The sequence below is a fragment of the Podarcis liolepis genome (genome assembly GCF_965112155.1).
Source record: "Podarcis liolepis genome assembly, chromosome: 2".
Lineage (NCBI taxonomy): Eukaryota > Metazoa > Chordata > Lepidosauria > Squamata > Lacertidae > Podarcis > Podarcis liolepis.
The window spans coordinates 2,614,947-2,639,272 of NC_139555.1; the positions used below are offsets into that span (position 1 = coordinate 2,614,947).

General features: G+C 47.9%; 1 protein-coding gene across 3 annotated transcripts; it reads left to right on the forward strand.

The window, feature by feature from the left end:
* The first annotated feature begins 780 nt into the window (after positions 1-780).
* Positions 781-22,193, forward strand: LOC310699142 (gametocyte-specific factor 1-like). 3 transcript variants are annotated; one of them, XM_083486791.1, is made up of 9 exons: positions 781-909; positions 1,856-1,926; positions 4,078-4,153; positions 5,152-5,252; positions 7,659-7,785; positions 8,561-8,644; positions 15,526-15,589; positions 17,720-17,814; positions 20,180-20,202. In XM_083486791.1, the coding sequence occupies exons 2-9, from the start codon at positions 1,915-1,917 to the stop codon at positions 20,185-20,187; spliced, it is 567 nt and encodes a 188-aa protein (XP_083342917.1). In that variant the 5' UTR covers positions 781-909; positions 1,856-1,914; the 3' UTR covers positions 20,188-20,202. The 3 variants fall into 3 exon arrangements, with proteins under 3 accessions (XP_083342917.1, XP_083342915.1, XP_083342916.1); XM_083486789.1 differs by lacking the exon at positions 20,180-20,202 and adding an exon at positions 21,767-22,193 and having other exon boundaries at positions 782-909; XM_083486790.1 differs by lacking the exons at positions 781-909; positions 20,180-20,202 and adding exons at positions 977-1,246; positions 21,767-22,193 and having other exon boundaries at positions 1,694-1,926.
* The last annotated feature ends 2,133 nt before the right edge of the window (positions 22,194-24,326 follow it).

The following is a 24,326-nucleotide window of genomic DNA, read 5'->3' on the forward strand; positions in this document are numbered from 1 at the left end:
CCATTTTAAAACTGACTTTTTAATGACAGCATAAAGTAGATTCTAAAAGTGCCACACTGTCAGGTAATCATGATCATATTATTTACACTTCCCAGGCAATATAATTTGTAAACTCAAGGTGTTTTTTTAAGGATAACATTACAACTTCGTTTTCCTAAAAATGTATGCTTATTCCACACCAGGTTTACAAAGTTCAGTAATTGCAAACATTTTCCAGTGTTCATTCTATGCATTCTTGAAATTCACCATGGTATTTAAGTTAAGAATAACATCTTATGTCCTTTAGAGGAGAAATTGAGAATTTCAGAATTTTAAATACCCACCATCATCCTTCTCTTCACTCAATTTTGTTTATAACACTTCCACGTTCCTCTAGTCGTAAGGGTGGGGGGGCCTCACAAGAGGAGTAGCCGAGGGCCGCTCTCCATCTAAATCCGGCCCTTCACAGCCCCCCCCCCCGCCCAGGGCTGTCCTCAGGCGATGGTGGGATCCGCACAAGCAGCAGATCCCCAGGGAGATTTGTATCCCCCCCCCCCCCGCTGGGCGCTTCCCTCAGGCGCCGGCGGCGCTCTGCCTATGGGACCCCCCCCTCAGAGCATCCACGCCCTTGATGTCCCTCCAGCGAGTAAGGCACGGAAGACCCCCCCACAGGGAGCGGCACTTTGATGGACCAGGAAGGGCCGCTTCTGGGCATCAGCGGGAGCATCCTGCTCAAAGGCTCCCTTCGCCTCCGGCGCCCCCTCCCGCCGGGGGGGGGGCGGAGCTCAACTGGCGCCGCGAGCCGCGCCTTCGAAAGCAGCGGCAGAAAGCAGAGGAGCGAGTGCGCAGGCGCGGAGGGGGCGGGCGAGGAGCGGGAGAGGAGGCGCGCGCCTTGGGCGGAGGGCGCCATTTCCCTGGCGAGGCCGGCGGGTAAGGCGCCTCTTCCAAGGCCTGCAGGCTGGGGGGGGGGGGGGTGCGCGCGTCTTTGTCAGCCGTTTTGGGAGGGAGACCCTGTAAAGAGGTGCAAGGGCGCTAAAAGGGCCGGGTAGAATTTCTGTACAGTGGTACCTCAGGTTACAGACGCTTCAGGTTACAGGCTCAGAAATATTACCTCAGGTTAAGAACTTTACCTCATGATGAGAACAGAAATCGTGCTCCGGCGGCGCAGCGGCAGCGGGAGGCCCCATTAGCTGAAGTGGTACCTCAGGTTAAGAACAGTTTCAGGTTAAGAACGGACCTCCGGAACGAATGAAGTACTGAACCTGAGGTACCACTGTAGTTGCTAACTCTAGAATAAGCTATGGTGATACCTCAAACGTTTCAAAAGAAATAGAAGTGAACTGCTGTCCTGTAATGTGCAAGACTTTTCCAGGCAGGGGCGAATCCAGCAAGTATCTTATGTTTTAAGTTGCTGCCCCCATGCTATATAGATCACACAGGATTCTTGTCAGGACATGATAAAGTTAAAAAAAAAAAGGCTGCATAACATTGGGTCCTCCAGACTGGGATGCCTACTTGAATAAAATATTGGGACTCGTCATAAACAATCACATGACATGGCATGCGCACACCCCATATGAATAGGAATTTTCTTCAACTTAGTGGGTCCCAGCCCCCTCAAATATTTTATTGGTACAAAGGGATCTCAGCCCCTACCCTAGGAATGGGCTCTTAGGCCTTCCTATTACCCTGGCCATAGCCCATACTTGATCAGAAAAACACCTGCTGTAATAATTAGTCTTGAATAGAAAAAGAAATCATGTGCCTCAAACTGGGTTCTCCCTCTGTTCATTGTCAGTTTTTAAAAAGTTAATAGATGAACATACATGTTTGGGTTTTTTGTCTGTTCTTTTCTTGCTGTTCCTGATCGTCCCAGCTGTGCTAGGAATAGAATAATACTCCGAATTCAGACTGAGAAGAAAACAGAGACCAACAATGAGTCACAAGGTATATTTTAAACAGTTTTAAAGAATATTGGTGATTATTCTGCCAGTGCAGAGCAGGACTTTGGCAGCTTAGTTCCTCTTTGATCAAATTTTCCAGCTTTCTCTAAGGTGTATGTTGAGTTTACATAACTGAGGTAACTTAAAAATCTTTGGTACTAGCATCTTGGTTTTGATGATCATTAAAAATGTGCACATTCCAATGCCACTTATATTTAGATGTCCAGACTTTCCACAGTGCTAGTGGTATTGGGCTTCATGAGTTGAGGAACTTGAGCACAATGTGTGACGACTCACACATTCTCCAGTAGGATGTTACCGTAGATTCCCGCATATTAGACGACTTTTGAACCCCGGAAAATCTTCTCCAAAGTCGGGGGTCGTCTTATATGCTGGGTATGGTTGTGGCAGGTGGCGGCGGTGGCTGGCTTGGAACAGCGACGGGCAGAAGGATGGTAAGAGCCGCCTCCCAAAGCAGCAGCAACTGCGGCAGCCTCCCCTTCCCGCGGTGAGGTGGTGCGCGGCTTCAGCCAGGGCTCGCCCGCCCTGCCACCATGGGGACCACCAGATTCCCGGGGGGAGGGAGGGACTTCCACGCACCAAACACCTCGCCTCGGGTGCTGCTGCTGCGACGGCAGAGGCAGCGGAGGGGTGCACGCTCTCCCCCTGGCGGCGCTTGGCACCCTTGCACACTGGGGACAGGAAACAGCTGTGCAAGGAGCTCTGCCGTCCCCTCCTCCCCGCCCTGGACAGCACCAGCCCAGCCCTGTTGTTCTGTCACGGAGCGCTTGGCGGGCGGCCAAACTCTATAATTTAACAGCAAAAGTTGGGGGGTCGTCTTATACGCCCAGTCGCCTAATACGCCAGCATCTACAGTACCTTCTTTGCTGAGGCCTAAGGTTTACCTTTAAGGTTGCTAGAAAATCTATACATAAGCATCCCACTTGCTGTCCCCACCCCGAAAAATTGCAGAACACAGAAGAGTTGCACTTTTCTGTACTCCTTGTTCATATGGCTTAATTGTTAAACCAATGTGGGTGAGAAGTGTCTGTTCATGAAAGTGAGGTTTTCCGCACTAACTGAATTTGCAACCCAATCTTGGTAAGTGTACTGCAGACATTGGCTGTGCATTCAGTGTAAACACCCATATTATTGCATGACAAGTAAGACTTTCTACCAGGCAGTGAAGCTTTACAAAAGCTGCAGTTTTGGGGGTTTTTTTGTTTTTGTTTCAAACACGTTTAGTTCCTAGGAAGTGGGTCTTCTGTGCCTTCCATTGCTACAGCCCTACACCGTCATGTCCCCATTGCAAACCCCACTGAATTGAAAAACAGATGGTGGTGTGATGGGGAGAAGGTGAAATCTGGTGTGTACACAAGCCCTCATATACACAAATAAACACAGCCTTCCCAGTAGTTGCACCTGCCCTGTGCAATGCCCTCCCATCAGATGTTAAGGAAATAAACCACTATCTGACTTTTAGAAGACATCTGAAGGCAGCCCTGAATAGGGAAATTTTTAAACGTTTTAATTAATTTTTAATATCTTACTGTGTTGTAATTCTTTGGAAGCTGCTCAGAGTGCCTGGAGTAGCCCAGCCAGGTGGGCAGCATTTAAATTATTATTATTATTAGACAGGAAATTGAAAAATCCCGTTATTTTAGGGAAGACTGGTGGCCTGTAATGCCAGCTTTGGCAAAAATATAAAACTGTTTAAAATAATTGCCTCAAAAATAGTGGCTTTTGTGCAAAGTGAAGAAAAACAAGTAAGCCTATTAGGAAGGAAATACTAATTATTTTTGTTATTTGTAGGGAAGACAGAGTTCATTACTGGGTTTTCATTACATTATGAAAACTCAATAAAGCAATAAGGTGTATGTATTTTTTTTTAAGTTTCCCCTGTTTTTTCATAGCATTAGCCAGGTGCTTTTGTGTCTCTGGTGGGAATGTGCTATAAAAGTGTGTATGCAGGTAGGAGATTATACGTTTGCTTTTTGGTACAGTCATTCATGAGCTTTTAGAATCAAGAGGGGAAATTGAGGGGGAATAACTGCTCCATATATATGAGACTAGTTTATGTACATCTAATCTTTGTATGACTGAGTTCGCTTTTAACCGAATTGGTTTTTGTTACCTTCTGGTTTCTGGTCTTTAGGGCAGATATTATATCTCAGAGACTCAGCAGCATAGTTACCATAGCTTCTCTAATCTGGAGATGGAAGACAACTATGGCAAGTACCAATTTTTTTCTTTATTATTTTTGTGCTGATAATCATTCCACAGTTTTGATTCTGTGGGGAGACTGTTTCAAATATTCAGCTGTGAAGCTCACTAGAGGAGAAAATGAGGCAATAAAAGATTGTGATCCATACAAAACTCTGTCGTTGGATAAATGATTTATACTTAAGCACAGCATACATTTACTTAGCAATATACAATATGTTATGAGTGTGTTTTATTACTAGATTTGATAGTTAGTTATTTCTCAGTGCAGCTGGAGAGATTCAGCACTGGGGGCTGGAGGGGGGCACTTCGGCCACCGGTGAGATTTAGTTCATAGAGCATATTGCTGGTAATAATGATACAGAAGGAAAGGAAAGCAGTTTACACCTGATGACTAACTGACCAACTCCAGACCTACTAAGAGGCTTCTCCAACTCCTTCTGGTTTTGACAAATGTAAGACTATTGCCAAACTCCATGTGGGTTTCTTTCCTAACTGTGAAGACTTGAAATAGGTTTTTCATGTTTTCTGAAGTAAAAGCACAGAGGAACCTGCAAAATCTGTAATATGATTCTCTGTAGCAAAGTCTTAATACAAAGGCACTCAAACCAAGACCCACTTGTCTTATGAGACCATTGGGGAAAATGTAGCCATACCTCTTCAATTTCCTTGAATAACTCTTTTAATTGGACTGCCTAATTGAGTAGCTTCAGGGATTCAGTTCCTTGGAACTTGCGCTTTATTTCATAAATGTGCTCATTAACGTCTGCAGCAGTCTTGCACCACTGACTACATTTTCTTTGTTTAGTACCCTAATCACCTAAATCTTACAAGTGGGTGTATTTAGCCACTAAACGTGAAGTAATTCTGCGGTTATGGAATACTGAGAACCAATAGCTTTTCTCAGTTATCTGATTAATTTCAATATATTAGTGTGTTCCCACTTTTTAACTGTGATACATCTTTTAGACCACAAAGTATGCTTCCATCTTTGTTTTTTTCCTAGTTGATCCTTCAGATCCTGATAAACTAATGCAGTGTCCATATGACAAGAATCATAAAATCAGGGCATGTAGGTTCCCCTACCACCTCGTCAAGTGTCGTAAGGTAGGAAATGTAGATTCTATTATTGACTGTGTGGAGCCTGTATCTTGTGGCTTTATAGTTGACTTAAGAACATAAGAGCTTGCTGAATCAGGCCAATAGCCAATCTAGCTGGAGGGTGTCCGGGAGGGACACAGCTGCTCCAGCAGCAAACCCCACACTGCTTTTTCAGGCAGTACTGGGCCTGCGCATGCCAGCCGCATTCCTCTCAGACGCCCTCAGGACACAGTTGCTCTGGCGTGCACCCCGCACCCTAGCGCGCACACGCACCCCCCCCCAGGTGCCAGCAGGGCTTGCTACACCCCTGGAAAGAGGCAGCCCACCCCACTCGCTCAGATGAAGGCAGACGAGCAGGCAAGCAGAAGAAAGAGCACTTTCTCAGGCTCCCTCTGCCAGGGCTGGGCAGGAGCTCCTTCGCCCGAGCAAGTGGGTAGCCACCTTCCCTTCTTCCTGGTCCCTCCCTCCCTCCCTCCAAAGCTCAGCCACTTTTTCAACCTTTTTCAGGGTTATTTCAGACGTCATGATGCATCATTGTAGAGTGGTACATCAGGTTAAGTACTTAATTCGTTCCGGAGGTCCGTACTTAACCTGAAACTGTTCTTAACCTGAAGCACCACTTTAGCTAATGGGGCTTCCCGCTGCTGCCGTGCCGCCGGAGCACGATTTCTGTTCTCATCCTGAAGCATAGTTCTTAACCTGAAGCACTATTTCTGCGTTAGCAGTGTATGTAACCTGAAGCGTATGTAACCTGAGGTACCACTGTATTTCAATGGTTAGCTGGTGATACGCCATATTTACTCAAATCTACTTCTCACCTTTTTTGGCCAAATTACATTGCAAAAATTAAGGTGTGCATTAGATTCAATGGCACATTAGACTCGAGTAAATATGGTTTTACAACATTGGAAAACCAGATATCATCCAGCCCTACTTGGGGCACTTCTACTTTCAACATTCCTCTTTTGGAAGAAATGTCCATTTATTCCTCCTCTCTGCTTCCTGTTATCTAACCAGTTTCTGATTGAGCTAAGCGGACTCATGAGTCTTTGAAAGCTTTGTTGAAAAGCTTTTTGGAAGTCGAAGTATACTGTGTCAGCTGGATCACCTCTGTCTATACGCTTGTTGATGCTTGGGATGTGTCAGTGCTGTTACTCTTTGCAGTTTGTGTGAGATGAATTTTATCAACTAAAGGACATTTAAAAAAAAGACAGTGTGGAGATAAACTGAAACCGCCCTCCAATTAAGTGCACACCAGCCGTCTGACCTGATGCTCATTTTTTCAATTTATCTCCAGAACTACATAATGGGTAGAGAAATGTTAGCCCTACAATACTTGGTACTAGGATATATAAACCTTCCAGTTGCAAGGTGGACTTTTCATCCTTGGAGGATTTTAAGCAGAGATTGTATGGCCAACTGTCATAAATGCTTTAATCAAGATTCCTGCATTGCAGGGGTTTTGGACTAGATGACCTTCAGGGTCTGTTCCAACTATACAGTTCTATGATTCTGTGAAGGATATTTTGGTCAGGCCCAGTGGAAAGGTAGATATTTCTCAGGCATAAAGGCCTGGTTTGTGCGTAATACAAAGCAGTGTTTTCTTAGAATGTCCAAACCCAGCCCAGCAGACTAACCATGAAAGTGCTTGCATGTCTAAGCAACTCTTCCTGACTCTTTTTCTGAAAAAGCCCTTGTTTCTAACTTTGCCTGAAAGCAGGCTCTTCTCCCAGCCCATTCCTCCAGGGGAAGCCCTTGCTTACAAGCTAGACAAAGCCACCTGCTTTGTGAAGAGAAAAACTGCAATGGACCATGCTGCTGTCTTTAAGTAACATATACAGTGGTACCTCGGGCTACATACGCTTCGGGTTACATACGCTTCAGGTTACAGACTCCACTAACCCAGAAATAGTGCTTCAGGTTAAGAACTTCGCTTCAGGATAAGAACAGAAATTGGGCTCCGGTGGCAGCAGGAGGCCCCATTAGCTAAAGTGGTGCTTCAGGTTAAGAACAGTTTCAGGTTAAGTACAGACCTCCGGAACGAATTAAGTACTTAACCTGAGGTACCACTGTATGCTGTTAGTTAAGGCACTGGTGAACTGATACCCAGCTAGCCTGATTGTTTAATCTCTTTACAATAAAATAATTAACACTTCATGGAAAGAAAAACACCACTGACCTTTCACAGCAAGCATACACAAATCAAGACTTCAAGGTGCTAGGACAGAACTCCTGATTTCCTAGTTGATTTGCATGTTTGTGAGCCTGTTGGTGTGTTGTGTGCTTGTTCTAAAGCTAATAACCTTTGCCATGCACATAATCAGGGTTGTCTGAAATATACGTACTGTATATAGTTTGATAGTTCTGTATTGCATAGCTTTAAAATAAGATAGCCATGTCTTTGTTTTCTAGAACCATCCTGATAAAGTGCAGCAACTGGTCACATGCCCATTTAATGCCCGTCATCAGGTGCCCAGAGAAGAGATCAGTCAACACATATCAAGCTGTGATGACAAAAGGTGCATTGAGCAAGACATTGGTAAGAATTTTTTCAGTATGAATTAATGGCTGGCAGCTGCCTCTTACCTTGACTTTTAACATTACAAATGGATTGCTCTCAGTCTTCTATAATTCCTTTTTGAATCTATAACACATGTTTGTGGTGCCTGTTTGATTGTGATTTGAAGTAGTATGGGTAGAATAATATTTTTTTTCTTGCTGAGCGTGCAAGTTTTTCCAGCACCTGGCTTCATCAGGCTAGTGACTTTTATTGTTGAATATTGCATCAAAAATTACTCACATTAAGATGAAACCTACTTGGCATTTGAGTTAATACAAGACAAGAAGGGCCAGGGTCATAAAAATTGTGGGTAACTCACGCCTCCTGTTCACTAGATGTTTGAGGTCTCTTCTCCAGCAGGTAACTTTGGCTATGCAAAGATGGACAAGATATAAAATAACCAATACAGCTTGGACAGCTTTGAACACAAAGATGGGTTCAAACCCCTAATCACAGCCATGAAGAAAACTTGTCCTTACAGGGCCAGCACAGGCATAATTCTGGCTGACCTCTTGTTAGACTCCTGCCGCCCACCACAGCTTTGCTGCTCAGTTTACAAAAATGTTACCTGTGCTTGGTCATTAAAGAATTGGGCAGATTAAGATGAGGGCGTTAGGAAATTAGGTCCATTTTTCTGTCACACCCATAGCCAAGGAAGGGCTGTGCTGTTCTAGAAAAGGCAGGCTTGGTGCCCAGCACTGTGTTAGGCACTTCATACAATGGTTTTTCTCACAAATAAACTTCTTTCATTTAGGAATCCATGGGGATAGCCGCAGAAGAGAGTTTAGTGTGGTAAGCTCCTGGCAATCTCCTCCATGCGAAGAAGACTGGGACAGAGGTGAGACTCTGTGTTTCTGATACTTTGCTAGAACATATGTGTCAGAGCTGCTTGAAGATCCTAGCTCACAGAGGATCACGCTAGCCAGCGATCATTAAGTAAAAGTCTTTATTGAATTACAGTTTCCATTCTCACGCTGCTGCGCGCAACTCTACGTCTAGCTGCGCGCAACTCTACGTCTAGTAGCTAGATCGGCGAAGCTCCGTCTGAGTCTCCGCCCCGTGTGCACCAACTTAATATCCTAGCCTTGCTCCACCTTTTCCGCCTGACTGTCCTCCTCTGGGTCCCTCTACCCCCCGGGGTTTCTTCCTTCCGGGATTCTTCTGACGCTGACCCGGACCCTCCTGCCTCCTTGCGCCGGGCTTTAGGACCTGGCTCTCTTTCGGGGCTGCTTACTGCGCCGCCTTCCTCTGCATTTGAACTTGGCGCGCGCGCCCAACCTTCCACTTTCCTCTTAACCGTTTCTTCGCTCCCCGATGGAGGTGTGGCCACTCCTGACTCATGCCCTCCCTCCTGTGGTGAGCTGCCAGCGCTTCCCCCCTGGCTCCCTTCCTCTTCCCTGCTCCCTGGCGGTGACGCTGGTCCCGATTTCCAGCTGCTCCCCCCTGAGTCCCCTCTGGCTCTATCTTCCTGGGGTGCCCCCCTAGACTCCCCCCTTGCCCTGGCCACTGGTGCTCCTTTCTGTGAATCCTCTGATTCACTGGAAAGACTAGGAGATCTCGGGTCGTCGTCATCACTCATCTTTTCTTCTGCCTCCTCCCCTTCGCTCTCTGTTTCCTCCCTTGCCCGTGCCTCTGCTCCTAAACCCCTGACATCCATCCCCCCCTCGAAGCCCCCCATTCCCCCCTCCCCTCCTTCCGGTGCTGGAGCTGGGGGCTGCTGTTGCAAAGGGACGAACGTCGGATATCGGTCGCTTCCCGTGGCGGGCCTCTATCTGAAGTCTCGCGGGTCTTCCTCCCTGCTCTCGTCGACAACGGTCACCTCCGCTTCCATCTCTGTGCCGCCGTGCTCGAAACCAGGGTCGTCCCCGAAAACGTCCATGTCCGTCTCTCCCTCACTTCCTCCTGGCGGCGTTGCTCGTCCTGGGCCTTCCAGCCACCTTCTGCGGAACTGCTCCTCTGGTCTATCGTCCCCCAATACGAGGGTTCTGATGCAGATCCCGAGGGTGACCCCTCCGGGGAACGGACGTCTTGTGTCGGGTCCTCGTCCGAGTCGAACCCCCGGAAAGTGCTGGCCGAAAGCGTGGGCGTGAAAAGCCAGTCGTCGAAAAAGTCTGCTGGCATAGGTCTATGGGGGAAGAGGGCATGAAACTCGTCTTTGAGGAGAGGTTCGTCCAAGGCGTAGCCCGGCACCCAGCTGTTCGCACTGGCCGGGGTGCCCTCCTTGGCGAGAAAGTATTCTACCCCCTCTTCCCCCCATCTGGAGTCCAAAATCTCCGTGACTTCGTTGATGCGCTCCTTCTGTGCCACTCCCGCGTGCCCTGTTCTGTCTCTGACCGGACTCGGCGCCGTTCCGGGTTCCTGGAACCTGTGCGGTGCCTTGTAGGGAGTGAGCACCGATCTGTGGAATACCGGATGCATCCTGGAACCCTCCGGAAGTGCCAGTCTGAAAGCTACCGGGTTGACCTGCTCTTCGACTTGGTAGGGCCCCAGTTGTTTATGCCCTAGTTTCTTCTTGGCCAACGACCTGGCCGGCACTGCGTGGGCTGCTAACCAGACCCAGTCTCCCACGTGGAGCTCTTCGCCAACCCTTCTGTGCTTGTCCGCTTGTACCTTGTATGCGTGCTTGGCCAGCTCCAGGTGGCGCCTCAGCTGATCGTGGACTTCCTGCAGCTCCGACGCGAACGCATCTGCTGTCTGCGGCTCCCCCTCCCCCATTCTTTCCAGACCCGGGAAGGTTCTGGGGTGCCTCCCGTTGTTGGCGAAGAACGGCGTGACCCCCGTGGACACGTGCTTCGTGTTGTTGTAGGCGAACTCGGCAAGCGGCAGGTAATCCACCCACGTCGCAGGCTGTTGATTTGCATAACATCTCAGGTACTGCTGCATGATGGCATTGACCCGCTCCGCTTGCCCGTTGGTCTGCGGGTGTCTCGCCGACGCCAGGTTGATCTTGACGTTCAGGAAGCCCATCAGCTTCTGCCACAAATTCGAGATGAACTGCCGCCCCCGGTCGGACAGAATAGACCGTGGCAGACCGTGAACCTTGAACACGTGGTCTATGAACAGTTTGGCGGTTTGCTCCGCCGTGGCCACCTTAGCACACGGAATGAAATGCGCCATCTTGGAAAACAGGTCCACCACCACCAGCACTGCCGTCTTGCCCCTCAAGCTGGGCAGATCCGTGACAAAGTCCAGGGCCACCCTTTCCCAAGGTTCGACCGGAGTTTGCAGCGGTTCCAACAGTCCGGCCGGCGGTTTGTGCACTGGTTTGGCCCTCTGGCAGGTGTCACACCTCGCCACGTAGTCTGCGACCTCCCCTCTCATTCCAGGCCACCAGAAATCCCTGGCTACTAATTCCACCGTCTTCTCCTTGCCAAAGTGCCCGGCCGTGGGCGCGTCGTGCAGCTGCTGCAGCACCTTGGCGCGAAGGTCGTCTCCCGGCACGTAGATGGCCCCTTTACGGATGAGCAATCCATCTCGTAGCTGGAAACCGTCGGCCGCAGCCGTGCCCCTTTGCACCTCTGCCATCTTTGCTTGCGCGAAGGAGTCATCCTGCAACGCTCGTCGCACCGCCTCCAGGTCCACGGTGGCCGCGGCGCACGCCCATACTGTTGGTGCGAAGATGTGCATGGCGGCCGCTGGCGTTGCGTCCTCCAGATACTGTGGCTTACGGGAGAGGGCGTCCGCCATGATGTTAGTGTCCCCCGGGACATACTCTATGCGGAAGTCGGAGTTCGCAAAAAACTCAGCCCAACGTATCTGCCTCTGGTTTAGGAACTGTGCCGTGCGCCAGTGCTCCAGATTCTTGTGGTCCGTGCAAACCTGCACCATGTGCTTGGCGCCGATCAGGAAGTGCCTCCACGCTTTGAACTCTGCATGAATGGCCAGCAACTCCCTGTCCCAGATGGTGTAGTTCTGCTCGGACTTGCTGAGCTTCCTGGAGTAAAACGCTGCCGGTCGCCACACCCCCTGCTGGTCCTTTTGCAGCAGGACCGCTCCCACGGCTCTGTCCGAGGCGTCTGTCTCCACCCTCATCGGCCTGCTGGGGTTGACGTGAAGCAGCTGCTCTTCCGACGCGAAGAGACGCTTGAGTGCCTGAAAGGACTGCTCCGCCTCCTCTGTCCAAACGAACTTCTTTTTCTTGGAGCTAAGCGTGTCTGTGATGGCCGCTGTCTGCATAGCGAAGCCCTTGATAAACTTGCGATAGAAGTTCGCAAAGCCGACAAACCTCTGGACCTCCTTCCGGTTGCGTGGACTCTTCCAATCCAATACCGCGCGAACCTTGGCGCTGTCCATGGCGAGCCCCTTGTCAGACAACTTGTAGCCCAGAAAATCCACCTCCGTCACGTCAAATTGGCACTTCTCCAGCTTGGCGTAGAGCCTATGTTGCTTTAGTCTGGTCAGCACTTCCTTGACGTGTCTGTCATGCTCCTGCTGCGATTCCGAAAAGATCAGGATGTCATCCAAGAAACAGACGCACGTCTTGTAGAGAAGTCCCGCCAACACGTGATGCATGAAAGCTTGAAAAACGTGGGAGCCATTTTGCAATCCAAAGGGCATAACTCTGTATTCGTAGGTACCCAGTGGCGTGAACATGGCCGTCTTCCACTCATCTCCCTCCCGCATACGAATGAGGTTGTACGCCCCTCGCAGGTCTAACTTGGTGAACACTTTCCCCTTCCGCACCTTCGCCAGGAGGTCGTCGATTCGGGGCATGGGGAAGTCCGACGGCTTGGTCCCATTGTTTAAAATGCGATAGTCCACGACCAGTCTTTTTTGGGGCGTGTCTCGCTTTTTAACAAAGAATACTGGACTGCCCCCCGCTGCCTTGGACTCTCGGATGAAACCGCGCTCCAAATTATGATCTATGAACTGTTTGAGTTCCTGCAGCTCGTCCTCTGACATGGAATACAGTTTCCCCTTAGGCAGCGCCACCCCCGGCAGCAGGTCAATCTTGCAGTCATATGGTCTGTGAGGGGGCAGCCTGTCCGCCTCCTTCTCGCAGAAAACTTCCAAAAATTCTGCGTACTTGTGGGGAATCGCTTGCAGCGTGCCTAGCAGCAGCTGTGACTCCTCTTCCTCTCCTTCCTGCCGGGGCACAATGCAGTGTTCAGCACAAAAGGAAGAGCCGAAGATCAGCTGCCTCTGGTACCAAGCCAGCGTTGGGCTGTGCTTGTCCAGCCAACTCATTCCCAATACAATGGGCGTATCCGATAGTTGAGTGACATTGAAGCTGATGATTTCTTTGTGATTTCCAAGTCGCATCGCCATGGGCGGCGTCTGCTTCACCACTTGCCCCCCTAGCAACTCCCTGCCATCCACCGTGACAACCTGCAGGGGCAGTGTGGCCGGCAGCAACTGTATAGCGTGCTTGTCGACAAAGTCCTGCCCTATAAAGTCCGCGTTGCTGCCCGAGTCAACTGTGATGGGCACGTCAGTGGTGATTCCATTGGGCAGCTGGAGAGATGCGGTGAGCCTCACCACTGGTTTGGGCGGGAGGGGGTTCACGGGCTGTAAAACCTCTGGGGACTGCGTCACTAACACGTCTGGCTGGGCCCCAGGGCCTCTTCCTCCAGCCAGACTGCGTCGTTTCCCTGCTGTGGTCCTCCTTGCTGCGTTGCTGCAGTCACCATTGCCGAGGCTGCAGTAAGCTTGTGGAGCCTCTGGGGACACTCTTTTGCCATATGCCCTGGCTCCTCACAGACGTAACACTTCCTGTTCCCTCTAGGAGGCTTCGCTTTCACTGCTGCCGGTGCTAGGGCTCTGGTTGCTGACTGAGCCCTTGCACCTCCAACCTCCATAGGTTCGGCTCCTCCTCCTGGCGGAGGCGTGGATTGCGCCCGCGCTGCTTCTCTGGGAAGGAAGGAGGGGCCCCTGGCTGGTTCGCGCCCTCCACGCCCTTCGTCCCTGCTCCACGGACGTTCTTCCAGCCTCACCCCCACTGCCAGTGCCCTCTGAACGACCTCCTGGGTGGTTCGGGGTCTCTCCCCCCTCGCGATCTCATCTTTAATCGAGTTGTGCAGCCCCTCCCAACAGAGGTCTCTTACAGGAGCCGAATCTCTGTCCCATTCCAGGGCACTGACCAAGGCGAAAAAGCGGGCATGATACTGCCTGACGCTGGCCCTCCCTTGTCTCAGCCCATGCACCTCCTTCCGTGCAAGATCCACGTCAATACTTGATAAAAAACACCCATCCATCGCTTTAATAAAGGCATCTGCATTCTGGAGCGCCGGATCCTTATCTCTCCATAAATTGCGTAGCCATGCTTTAGCATCCCCATGCAAATGGGACATGATGAATCCCACTCTCTCTTGCTCATCTCTAAAGTCTTTATGCAGCAGTTGCAGTGCGCACAGTACGTCGGCTCTAAAGTTGGGATACTGTTGCAGGTTCCCATCGAAGTGAGAGACCAGCCCGCCTGTCCGTCTCGCCAACCCAATTCCCTCCTGCCGGGGTGTCTGCTTTGTCAGCACGTCTAACCTGACCTGGAGATCCCTGCAGGCGGCAGCTGCCTCCTCCTCTCTCTTCCTGGATGCGAGAGCCTCGGCATTCAGTTGTGCCACTGCTTTTCTGAGTTCCTCTATCTGCTGCTCAGCCGTCATGTCGTCTGCCGTTCGTGAGCTCGCTAGTAGGCACCTGCTTCTCTCCCCTCCTCGAGGCTGTAGATGCCCACAATTAAGAGACGGAGCTTACTGTCAGAGCTGCTTGAAGATCCTAGCTCACAGAGGATCACGCTAGCCAGCGATCATTAAGTAAAAGTCTTTATTGAATTACAGTTTCCATTCTCACGCTGCTGCGCGCAACTCTACGTCTAGTAGCTAGATCGGCGAAGCTCCGTCTGAGTCTCCGCCCCGTGTGCACCAACTTAATATCCTAGCCTTGCTCCACCTTTTCCGCCTGACTGTCCTCCTCTGGGTCCCTCTACCCCCCGGGGTTTCTTCCTTCCGGGATTCTTCTGACGCTGACCCGGACACTCCTGCCTCCTTGCGCCGGGCTTTAGGACCTGGCTCTCTTTCGGGGCTGCTTACTGCGCCGCCTTCCTCTGCATTTGAACTTGGCGCGCGCGCCCAACCTTCCACTTTCCTCTTAACCGTTTCTTCGCTCCCCGATGGAGGTGTGGCCACTCCTGACTCATGCCCTCCCTCCTGTGGTGAGCTGCCAGCGCTTCCCCCCTGGCTCCCTTCCTCTTCCCTGCTCCCTGGCGGTGACGCTGGTCCCGATTTCCAGCTGCTCCCCCCTGAGTCCCCTCTGGCTCTATCTTCCTGGGGTGCCCCCCTAGACTCCCCCCTTGCCCTGGCCACTGGTGCTCCTTTCTGTGAATCCTCTGATTCACTGGAAAGACTAGGAGATCTCGGGTCGTCGTCATCACTCATCTTTTCTTCTGCCTCCTCCCCTTCGCTCTCTGTTTCCTCCCTTGCCCGTGCCTCTGCTCCTAAACCCCTGACAATATGCAAGACCAAGGGCCTGTCGCCTCCTGAAACTGTAATGATCTTAGTAAGAAGGAATGCTTTTTTCAAACACCTGTTCTGCCCGAGCCATTATTTTCCATCACCTGTGCTGGGAAGAAAATGATATGTTGTACAACTTGAGGTAAATTACTTTATTAAATGGCTGTGTTTGTTCAGGCAGAACTGCATCAGTTGTATTCTCCTTAGTAAAGTCTGGTGTTTATTCCATGCTTCTCATATGTGGCTTCAGTAATATTTTTGTTTTACCTGACAGACGTAGCAGGCCAATCAAACTCGGTCTTCATTTGGGGCACAAGCCACCATGGTGAGGCAAGCAGGTAAAGTTGGGTTATCCGGCACTGTGAAGATGAAGGTCATCTTCATCTTTTCCTTCCTTTGCGCTTGTTTGTTGTGGACAGAGAAGTAATTCTTTTTTAAAAAATTATTTGGGGAGTTATCATGAACAATGTAAGCTTTTGCTTACACTTTTGGGGGATATGCCTCCTTCAGATCTTTGCATAGGTCTAACACACGAGGGAGAGTTTTGATGAGTGTTGTGTCTCTTTTTCTATATTGAGAATTGCAGTGTGCAGTACAACCTAACAGTAAGTGGCACTCCTCTTGCTCTGTGCAGGATGGCTTCTCTCCTTTTTTGGAGGCACAAATGATAGTGATTTCTTTCACTACTCAGGAAGGACAAGCTTGTCTTTCCTCCATTGTGTGGGTTGGCAGGATGACAGCTCTCATGATACTGAGGCTTGTTTCATGTAAGCTTTTCTTGCTGTCTGCCCCTGCCCCCCAAACACTCATACACACAGTTCAACCTTCCCCAACCTGGGTCAGATGGGAGTTGTAGTCCAAAGTTTCTGGGGGGTGCCAGGAATACTGGATTGGGGAATACTGGATTACAGTGGTACCTCTGGTTACGTACTTAATTCGTTCCAGAGGTCCGTTCTTAACCTGAAACTGTTCTTAACCTGAAGCACCACTTTAGCTAATGGGGCCTCGCACCGCCACTACACGATTTCTGTTCTCATCCTGAAGCAAAGTTCTTAACCCGAGGTACTATTTCTGGGTTAGTGGAGTCTGTAACCTGAAGCGTATGTAACCTGAAGCGTTTGTAACCCGAAGTACCACTGTATAGCAAACTGGATTACTGTGGAAGCTTCTGGACGTCATGCACACTCACAAGCAGCACAATTGCATAGCAGGAACCAAATCCAACCAGGAACTTGCAGTGAGCCATGACTTAGCCTCAAGGTTCTTCCCAGTGGGTGAGTTATAAACTCCCAGGAATCCTCACCCTCCAATCCAATTAGTGTTACAATAGCTGCCTTCCAATCACACTGTTGGTGCTCAGAGGGCAATGCAGTAGTCCAAGCGGGAGGGCATTGGAACATGGACTGCTGAGGCCATGCTATATTGACCCAGGAACAGCCACAGCTAGTGAACTAACCTAAGCTTGGACATAAGCACTCCTAGCTAAAGCAGCTACTTGAGACAGATTAGAATCCAGGGTGGGATTCAGCTAACAAGCCCCACTAGGGATGATCTGCCCCCCTCTACAGCTTTGAGCTGGGGACTGGTCCTTGTTTTTGGTGCTCCACTCCAATCACCACAGAAGCACAGCACAATTGCTGGAACAACACCCCTAATTTGTACCCGTGGGATTATAGTCTTTGAGACAAGACACTGCACCTTTTGAGAGAGCAGTCCTAACAACAACCAGAAGTCTTGGTTGATAACCACTGTCAGACAATTTTTCGATCCCTGGGAAAACTTTCTACTGTTTCCTAGCAATGAGCCTTGGGGGATGCTCCTCCTTGGCATGAGAACTGCATTATGTTGTAGATCCAGTACCTTATAGTGGCATTACTCTCCATCTTCTGAGTCTGACAGTCCCTAGTCATAATGGACTGTGGTAGGTAGGCGGTTCCATGCATCTCCTTCTCCCTAGCATTGTTTCAGTTGCAGTGCTAAAAGACCTCTTGGCAACATGCTAAATAAAAAAAACTCCTGGCAACATGTTTAGTTTGTCATGATCCATCACAAATAATCCTTTTAGCAACTGGGAATCTGTAGACTATTAGTGCTCAGAGTTTGAAATAATATTGTCACCTGCAAAGTATAATCACAATTTAAAGGTGGAAAACCAGGAGTAATGTCTGGTCTGTCTCAGCCTTATAAATTAGCTGCTTCCATTGTATTAACTGGGGATAAGCAGCAAGTGATTTTTATCTTTGTCCCTTTTAAGCACATAACAAACACTCAGCATGAATGTGTTTCAAGACTAATTAACAAGTTGCTTTTCACTGTTTTAAACCTTGTTATTTCAGTGACCAGAGCTTTTACTTTGTTTATTGCACTTTATCCTAGCCTGAAGAGTGAAAAGAGCATTTATAATCTGCTCTTCACCACCCAAAGGCCCCACATTAATTTTTCATTCCTTCCCCTCCCCTGCCCCACAGTTCTGGATCAAGCCCAGCCGTGGGACTTAAGAACCAGCTAGCTTCAGGTCTACGAGCTCCAAGGTCCCTGCCACATGTACTACCATGGAAGAACAGTAAGTGATGCTGGAACTGTATCCATAGTCTACAGTGGACCATGAGGTCCCCTGCCACTCTTGCTAGGTGGGTGGAGCCAGAGCAATAGATGTAAATTTTACTGTAGTACAGTAAGCTACTTTCTATACCCCCTTACATACCCCTCTCTGTCTTCCATGCAGACAAGCAAGAGGCATCACAGCTCAGTATCACATTCCAGCCTGGCAAAATGACTCCAGGTGCAAAGCAGGGTCAATGAAGGGAAGAATTCTGAGGGCCAGAGTGGTCTGGAGGGTTACATTTTAGTCTGAGGTTTCCCACCCAGGCTTAGTGTTAAATCTAAAATCAGGCTTATCTCCCCCAGTCAAGCAGCAAGTGATAAGTCATAGAAGAAACAGAACACAGGCTTGTGAGTTTTGGGTAAGACAAACCATGAGGCCAGGTTCAGACATAACTAAGACAGCACCATGGCTTGGCCCCTGTTAGTTCAGCTGCATTTTGCCCATTGATTGTATATATGAATGGGAATGTTGAATGAAGGGTTTTAGTTTTGCTAGTCTAACTGGACAAGAGAGGGCACTGTTTGCCTCTGCCTCCTGACAAGCAGCTGCCTTGAAATACAAGTTTAGGAGTGCTTTGGAAGAAGCCCGTCTAGGAGCATAAATAGTATCTGGTATTTAAGTGAGTCCAAAACAGTTGTGGGGGCTTTCAGTATCCCCTCCTGCTAAATTCAGTGGCAGCTTTGGGGTGAACAGCTGCATTTGGTTTACAAAGTCTCCTCCTCTTCAGATCTCACGTGCAGTAACAACCAGGAATGTGTTTGCATGGAATTATTTTTGTCCCCTTCCCGGGTGAAGTGGCTGAGCAGCTCAGCATTCCTCTCCCCCACCCCTTGTCCTATCCCTGTGGTGACAAAATGCCCCTTCCCTCTTAAGGGTTGTGGATACAAGGAGAAGTGTGAAGGTCTTTCCATTCTTCTGTTTCCAGACTTCAGCTTCTTCCCATGGAATACCGTATTTTTCGCTCTATAAGACCCACCAGACCATAAGACGCACCTAGTTTTTGGAGGAGGAAAACAAGAGAAAAAAATTCTGAATCCCAGAAGCCAGAACAGCAAGAGGGATCTGGCTTCTGGGATAGCCTCTCGCTGTTCTGGCTTCTGGGATAGCCGCGCAGCCCGCATTCGCTCCATAAGATGCACACACTTCCCCCTTACTTTTTTGTAGGGGAAAAGTGTGTCTTATAGAGTGAAAAATACGGTATGTGTGAATGTACTATTTTTCATGCAAGACTAATAAATATGGTGGCAGCTCCTATGCTAACAGCTGCAGTCACTAAATTGGTGGCAACATGCTGTAGCTTTCTGCAGTGACTAGTGAGCTTTCCCCAGCTGTGCCCTCTCTGTGCTGAGAGTAGAGGTGAGAGTAGAGGCAGTGCTCCGTAAATGACAGAAAAAACAGAGAAATAAATTCTCGTGTGTGTGTACATCTATCTATAATAATTCCTTATGCAAGACTTCCTGCTTTGAAAAAATGGCTATCACTTAATATGGATACATTATCCTTTACACTCTTTAATTATCATGCAATCTAGCCTTCCCCAACATGGTTGCCTTCAGCTGAAATAAAGAAAAAATGCTTAGTTCCTCCTCCCTTCCCTGGCCCCATTTTGCCAGGTGTTGGCAGCTCCCCTGGTGCTAATTACCATTAGGGTCCAGAGTGTTGAACTACCCAAGAGAATCTGCAGTACTGCACTTGAAACCCAGTCTTGCTAATGTCAAAAGCTATTGGCCCTAAGAAGTTTTACTTTCCTGCTCCCATCTATCCAGCTTACATAAGTAATAAAACAGGCTGGCGAAAATAAACAAATTGCAGGCTGGAAATGCAGCCAGCTGGCAAATATGAATAGGCTACTACTTTTTAAGTTGCTCAGCAACATTCATGTTAAAAATATCTCTGGGGGTACATTCACTTTTTATAATAAAAAATGTGGGAGTTAAGTACTCCTGCTCTACTTAATCTAAGCTTTTCCTTAAGGCTAAGGGGATAGGAAGGATCTGCAGCTGCCCAAAGGTTTTAATTTGAAATTTAGAGGTGTGCCCTCTCTAAGTTTGTCACTCTTTAGGTTATTGAGAGATGGAACTCCATGTTGCAGCTTCTGTAATGCTGCCCTGCCTTTTCCCTTCTACTCTGTTGGAGCAGCTAACAACAATGGAGCCTGGAAATATTTTTTATTTGCCTCAGGCCAATGACTAATTCTGAACACGCTTCATTCAAGGGACACATTCTTTCCTTGTCCACCTGGAGGGGATTATGGCAATGAAGAGGTGGAAGAACATGAGTTCTGCTTTCTAATATGAAATTATCCCATCTTTCTTGACAATAGCTTTATAGGAAGAACTGGGAAATGCTATGAGCAAATATTTGATGTATATTCAGGTGTGGTCAAAGAAAGGAGGAGGAGCTTGGCATAAATAGAAAACAGTTTTCCTTGGACCACCTTCCTCAGGGTGAGAAGTGGCTTTTAAAACATACAGAAAGACTAGAGGGAGACACCTCTGATTTGAAGCTGGGTAAAGGTGAAATCAGAACCGGCTTGACCTACTTGTTGGTTCATAAGACCTCGTAAAACCTCTCCACATTTGTATAACTAGTTTCAAATTCTGCAAAGTGCCCTTTAGCTTGTCTTGTGGTTTGTGCACACAAATCACCATCTGCTCTGGTTGTGTGGAGCAAAGTTAAGTGAGAGGCATTAATGTAGTCTTGAGTTAATCAAGGAGATAACATAAGCAGCTGGGTTGAGTCATGGTGCAGTTGAAAGTACCTTAGAGTAGTTCTGCATTTTAAAATGCCCCATTAGGCACACTGTTTTTAGAACAGCAATTCAAACATCCCTTCTTTTTCTCCTTTTTCCCTTTTTCAATTCATAAAATTTAATCATCTAGAAAAGAATTGCCTAGCAGGACTCGTGTTTGTAACACATTTTGTCCACATTCTTTAGGAAAGCAAAACTCAGTACTGTAGCGTATAGTATATAAAATTTTAAACCTCTAAGCTATTGTCAACTTTTGGCTGTCACTAATTCTGCATTTTCTTGAAGGATGGAAATAATAAAGATTTCCATGTGTTCAGAGGATTGTCAACTTGGTCCCAGATTCAGAGGATGGAAAATATCAATAACCTCTACTCTGCACTGATAAATCTCATTGGCCTGCTGATAATCTAAGCTTGATGAGTGATTGGCAGAGTTAAATCTCTTAAAATAGATGGCTTTGAAAGGAAGATATCTCAAACACAGTGGAAAATTCAGTAATTCAATATCAAACTTTCAGAATCCCAACTTTGTAAATATGGTCATTTAGGTAGTCTGAATACCTTGTTCAGGATAAATCATTGGTGCTCAGAGATAAAGCAGTTAAATATATTGTGATGTGCTTGTTTTTGACCCAAGAAGATGAATTTGCCTCTGGATTTCACTCCTCACATGTTGTTTAGTACCTGTCTCAGTTTGATAGCCTTGCTACCATCATATGGCTCTTTTCTTGAATTACTCCAGAACTGCTACTGCAATTTGAGTTTAGCAAGAACTCAGAGAATTCATTCTTTGCCTGAAGTTAAATACAGGAATAGTGTGACAGAGCTCATTTTGTTCAAGTAAACAGCAAAACACTTCCCCAGCTCCTCATATGGTTGTAAGAAGGTATAAACTCTGTTTTCTTGTAATGCATATCAACAAAGAGTGGTACAGATTCTGTTTGCTTGCAATTTGAGTGTTTAACCTGTTGTGATATTTTTGCCCTCCCTTCATATCTCTGTGAGCAAGTAAACTATGAGAAGGATTGGTGGTGCTGTTTTGAGATGATGGCCTTTATGTTAGTGGGATCACAAATCCATTTTGCCTGACACATTCTGCGTGGATTATCATGGCTTCTATTTTAGGGCCTAAAATTGCTTGCTTTTTATTTAATTGCAGATGCTGCAAATTGAGGACTGGCAGAAGCTGTCCCTTCCAATGACTTATCAAGAATTTTGGCAAATGCACAGTTTGGCCACTGATAGTTCCTTCAGTCAGAGTTACTTCAATAAAAGGGGCATGTTTAGTTGCTGAATAAAAATTCGAGGTTTATTTGGAGAATTTAAACATTCATCCCAAACAGTGGCGTTGTCAAGTTTAAGCCCCAAAATACTTCCCAGCTACCTTTGTAGATTTTTTTCTGTTGGCGTGGTAATTCTAGATCCTGAGGAAATGGTTACTTTGATTTCTGTTAAATTTAGTTAAATTAAATAGTTAAATAAAAATAGTTAAATTTATCCCTTTTTCTGACTGCGTTTCTGCAAAAAGAAATTGGCTGTAAATAATTTAAAAGCAGCAATTATTAAAAGAATTCTAGTTAATAATATGTTGTTGCCTCATTGATCTCTAATTCAAGAAAGACCGCTTACTCTGAAAACTGGTAAAGGCTAGTGGGATCAGTGTTGCTATTAGGACATTTTAGAGTTTGGACTGCCCCCATTTTTATTTTAAAGTGTTAACATGTATTGCTTCGTTTAAATTCAAAACGTGGCAAGCAGGCCTTCTGCATTGGGAAGACCCTCTTGTTCATTCTTCTGAATTGGGCCCTAGACAGACCTTTGCCCCAAAGTCCTGCTCTGACTGCCCCGCAGCGTGGTATCCTATAGCCCTCTTTCAAATGTTTCCAGGACTGGCACTTTGGGGGATTGGTGTTGTGGAGCCTTAGCAGAGAGAGGAGAGCTGCCAACCCACGGTGCCTCCTGACCCTCATGTTCTTCCTTGTTGTAAGTGCTTCTTCCCTCCCCTGAGTGAGCAGGCAGGGAGTCACAGAAGCAAGCAGCACTAACGGCCAGAGAAAATGGTCCAACCAGCGAGCAACAGAGGTGGGAAGGTGGTAAGCCCACCGAGGGCACCCTCTGTTTGCTTGGTACCTAAATAGGTCGTCATTCAAGCTTCCAGCCCATTGTATCTTGACAGCCTGTAGTAGGTTTAGCTGTTTGTTTGGGAACGGGAAATTGTGAGGTGGGGGAGGGACAAAAAGAGCAGCATGTGCCTCCGGACAGGGACAGTTCAGCAGCCCCCAATTATTGTTCAGCTACAAGTCAGACATAGAATGGCAACTCGGCTCCCAGACCTCTTAACACTGTCGCTGTTGGGGAATGCTAAAAGTGAGAGGAGAGACAAACCATAGAGAAAGAAGTTAGAGCAATCAATACCAAGCAGGGTATTGTATCCCCTGCATCTGGGAAATTGCACAGCTATTCCAAGTTGTTGTCTTTAATTGATTTTATCAGCTGGGGGGGGGGGGGAAGATGAACACGAAAAAAATGAGAGGTGTTTTCCTGTTGTTCCACGACTTTATAAATTACTTGGATGAAGGAGTTGAGATGCTCTTACTAGGTCCAAATCAGAAAAATTAACTACAAACCCCCAAATTTGGGATCCTTTCCAAACTGGTGCCAAAGCTTGGCAGATTTTTTGCAGCAGAAAGTTTGACACAGGTTTGGCGGTGTTATAAGAATTTAAGGTCTCATATGAATTAAATGTTCATAAATTTACAAGACAAACACATAGATAAGTATATAAACCACATGTCTGAAATAGTGCAGGAGAGCAATCCTGAAACCATTTTGACTCTCCCAAATGTTTCTCTGCAAGGAGGAAGGAAATGGGAAAGCCTCTCCATTGTCTTGTGCTTACCTGTCTTTAGGGCATCTTTGTGTATGAATAGGGTGAGCCTGTGACCTGGATTCAGGAACTAAGCATTTAGCATTGCAAAAGGAATGGCCAGGCTGCCCAGGTAAAGCAATCAAGTGACCATTATCAGTATCCTGACAAAACAGGATTTCTGTTGTAGACCACCCCCTGTAATGTATTTCTGCTGTAGCCCACCTCCTCCTGTGATGTATGTATGATGTTTTGGGGGTGGTGGTCTTGAACAGGGACGCGGGTGGCGCTGTGGGTAAAACCTCAGCGTCTAGGACTTAGAATCATAGAATCATAGAGTTGGAAGAGACCACAAGGGCCATCGAGTCCAACCCCCTGCCAAGCAGGAAACACCTTCAGAGCACTCCTGACATATGGTTGCTGATCACATGGTCGGCGGTTTGAATCCCCGTGGCGGGGTGAGCTCCCATTGCTCAGTCCCAGCGCCTGCCAACCCAGCAGTTCGAAAGCACCCCCGGGTGCAAGTAGATAAATAGGGACCACTTACTAGCGGGAAGGTAAACGGCATTTCCGTGTGCTGCGCTGGCTCGCCGTGTGCCTCGTCACGCTGGCCACGTGACCCGGAAGTGTCTGCGGACAGCGCTGGCTCCCGGCCTCTAGAGTGAGATGAGTGCACATCCCTAGAGTCTGTCAAGACTGGCCCATACGGGCAGGGGTACCTTTACCTTTACCTTGAGCTACAGGGCAGGCAATTTCAAAAGTCTACATAAGGGCTTGCATACCGTTCTGGGTTCCTCTTCCTTCCTGCATGTGGTGAGTGGGGACCCTGTTGCCAGGGGTAGAGGAAGGGTCC

Bases quoted from the DNA above. Each gene is read 5' to 3' on its own strand.
- LOC310699142 (XM_083486789.1), top strand. The intron at 7,786-8,560 runs GTAAGAATTTTT...TCTTTCATTTAG, and splicing joins GTGCATTGAGCAAGACATTG to GAATCCATGGGGATAGCCGC. The intron at 8,645-15,525 runs GTGAGACTCTGT...TTTACCTGACAG, and splicing joins CGAAGAAGACTGGGACAGAG to ACGTAGCAGGCCAATCAAAC.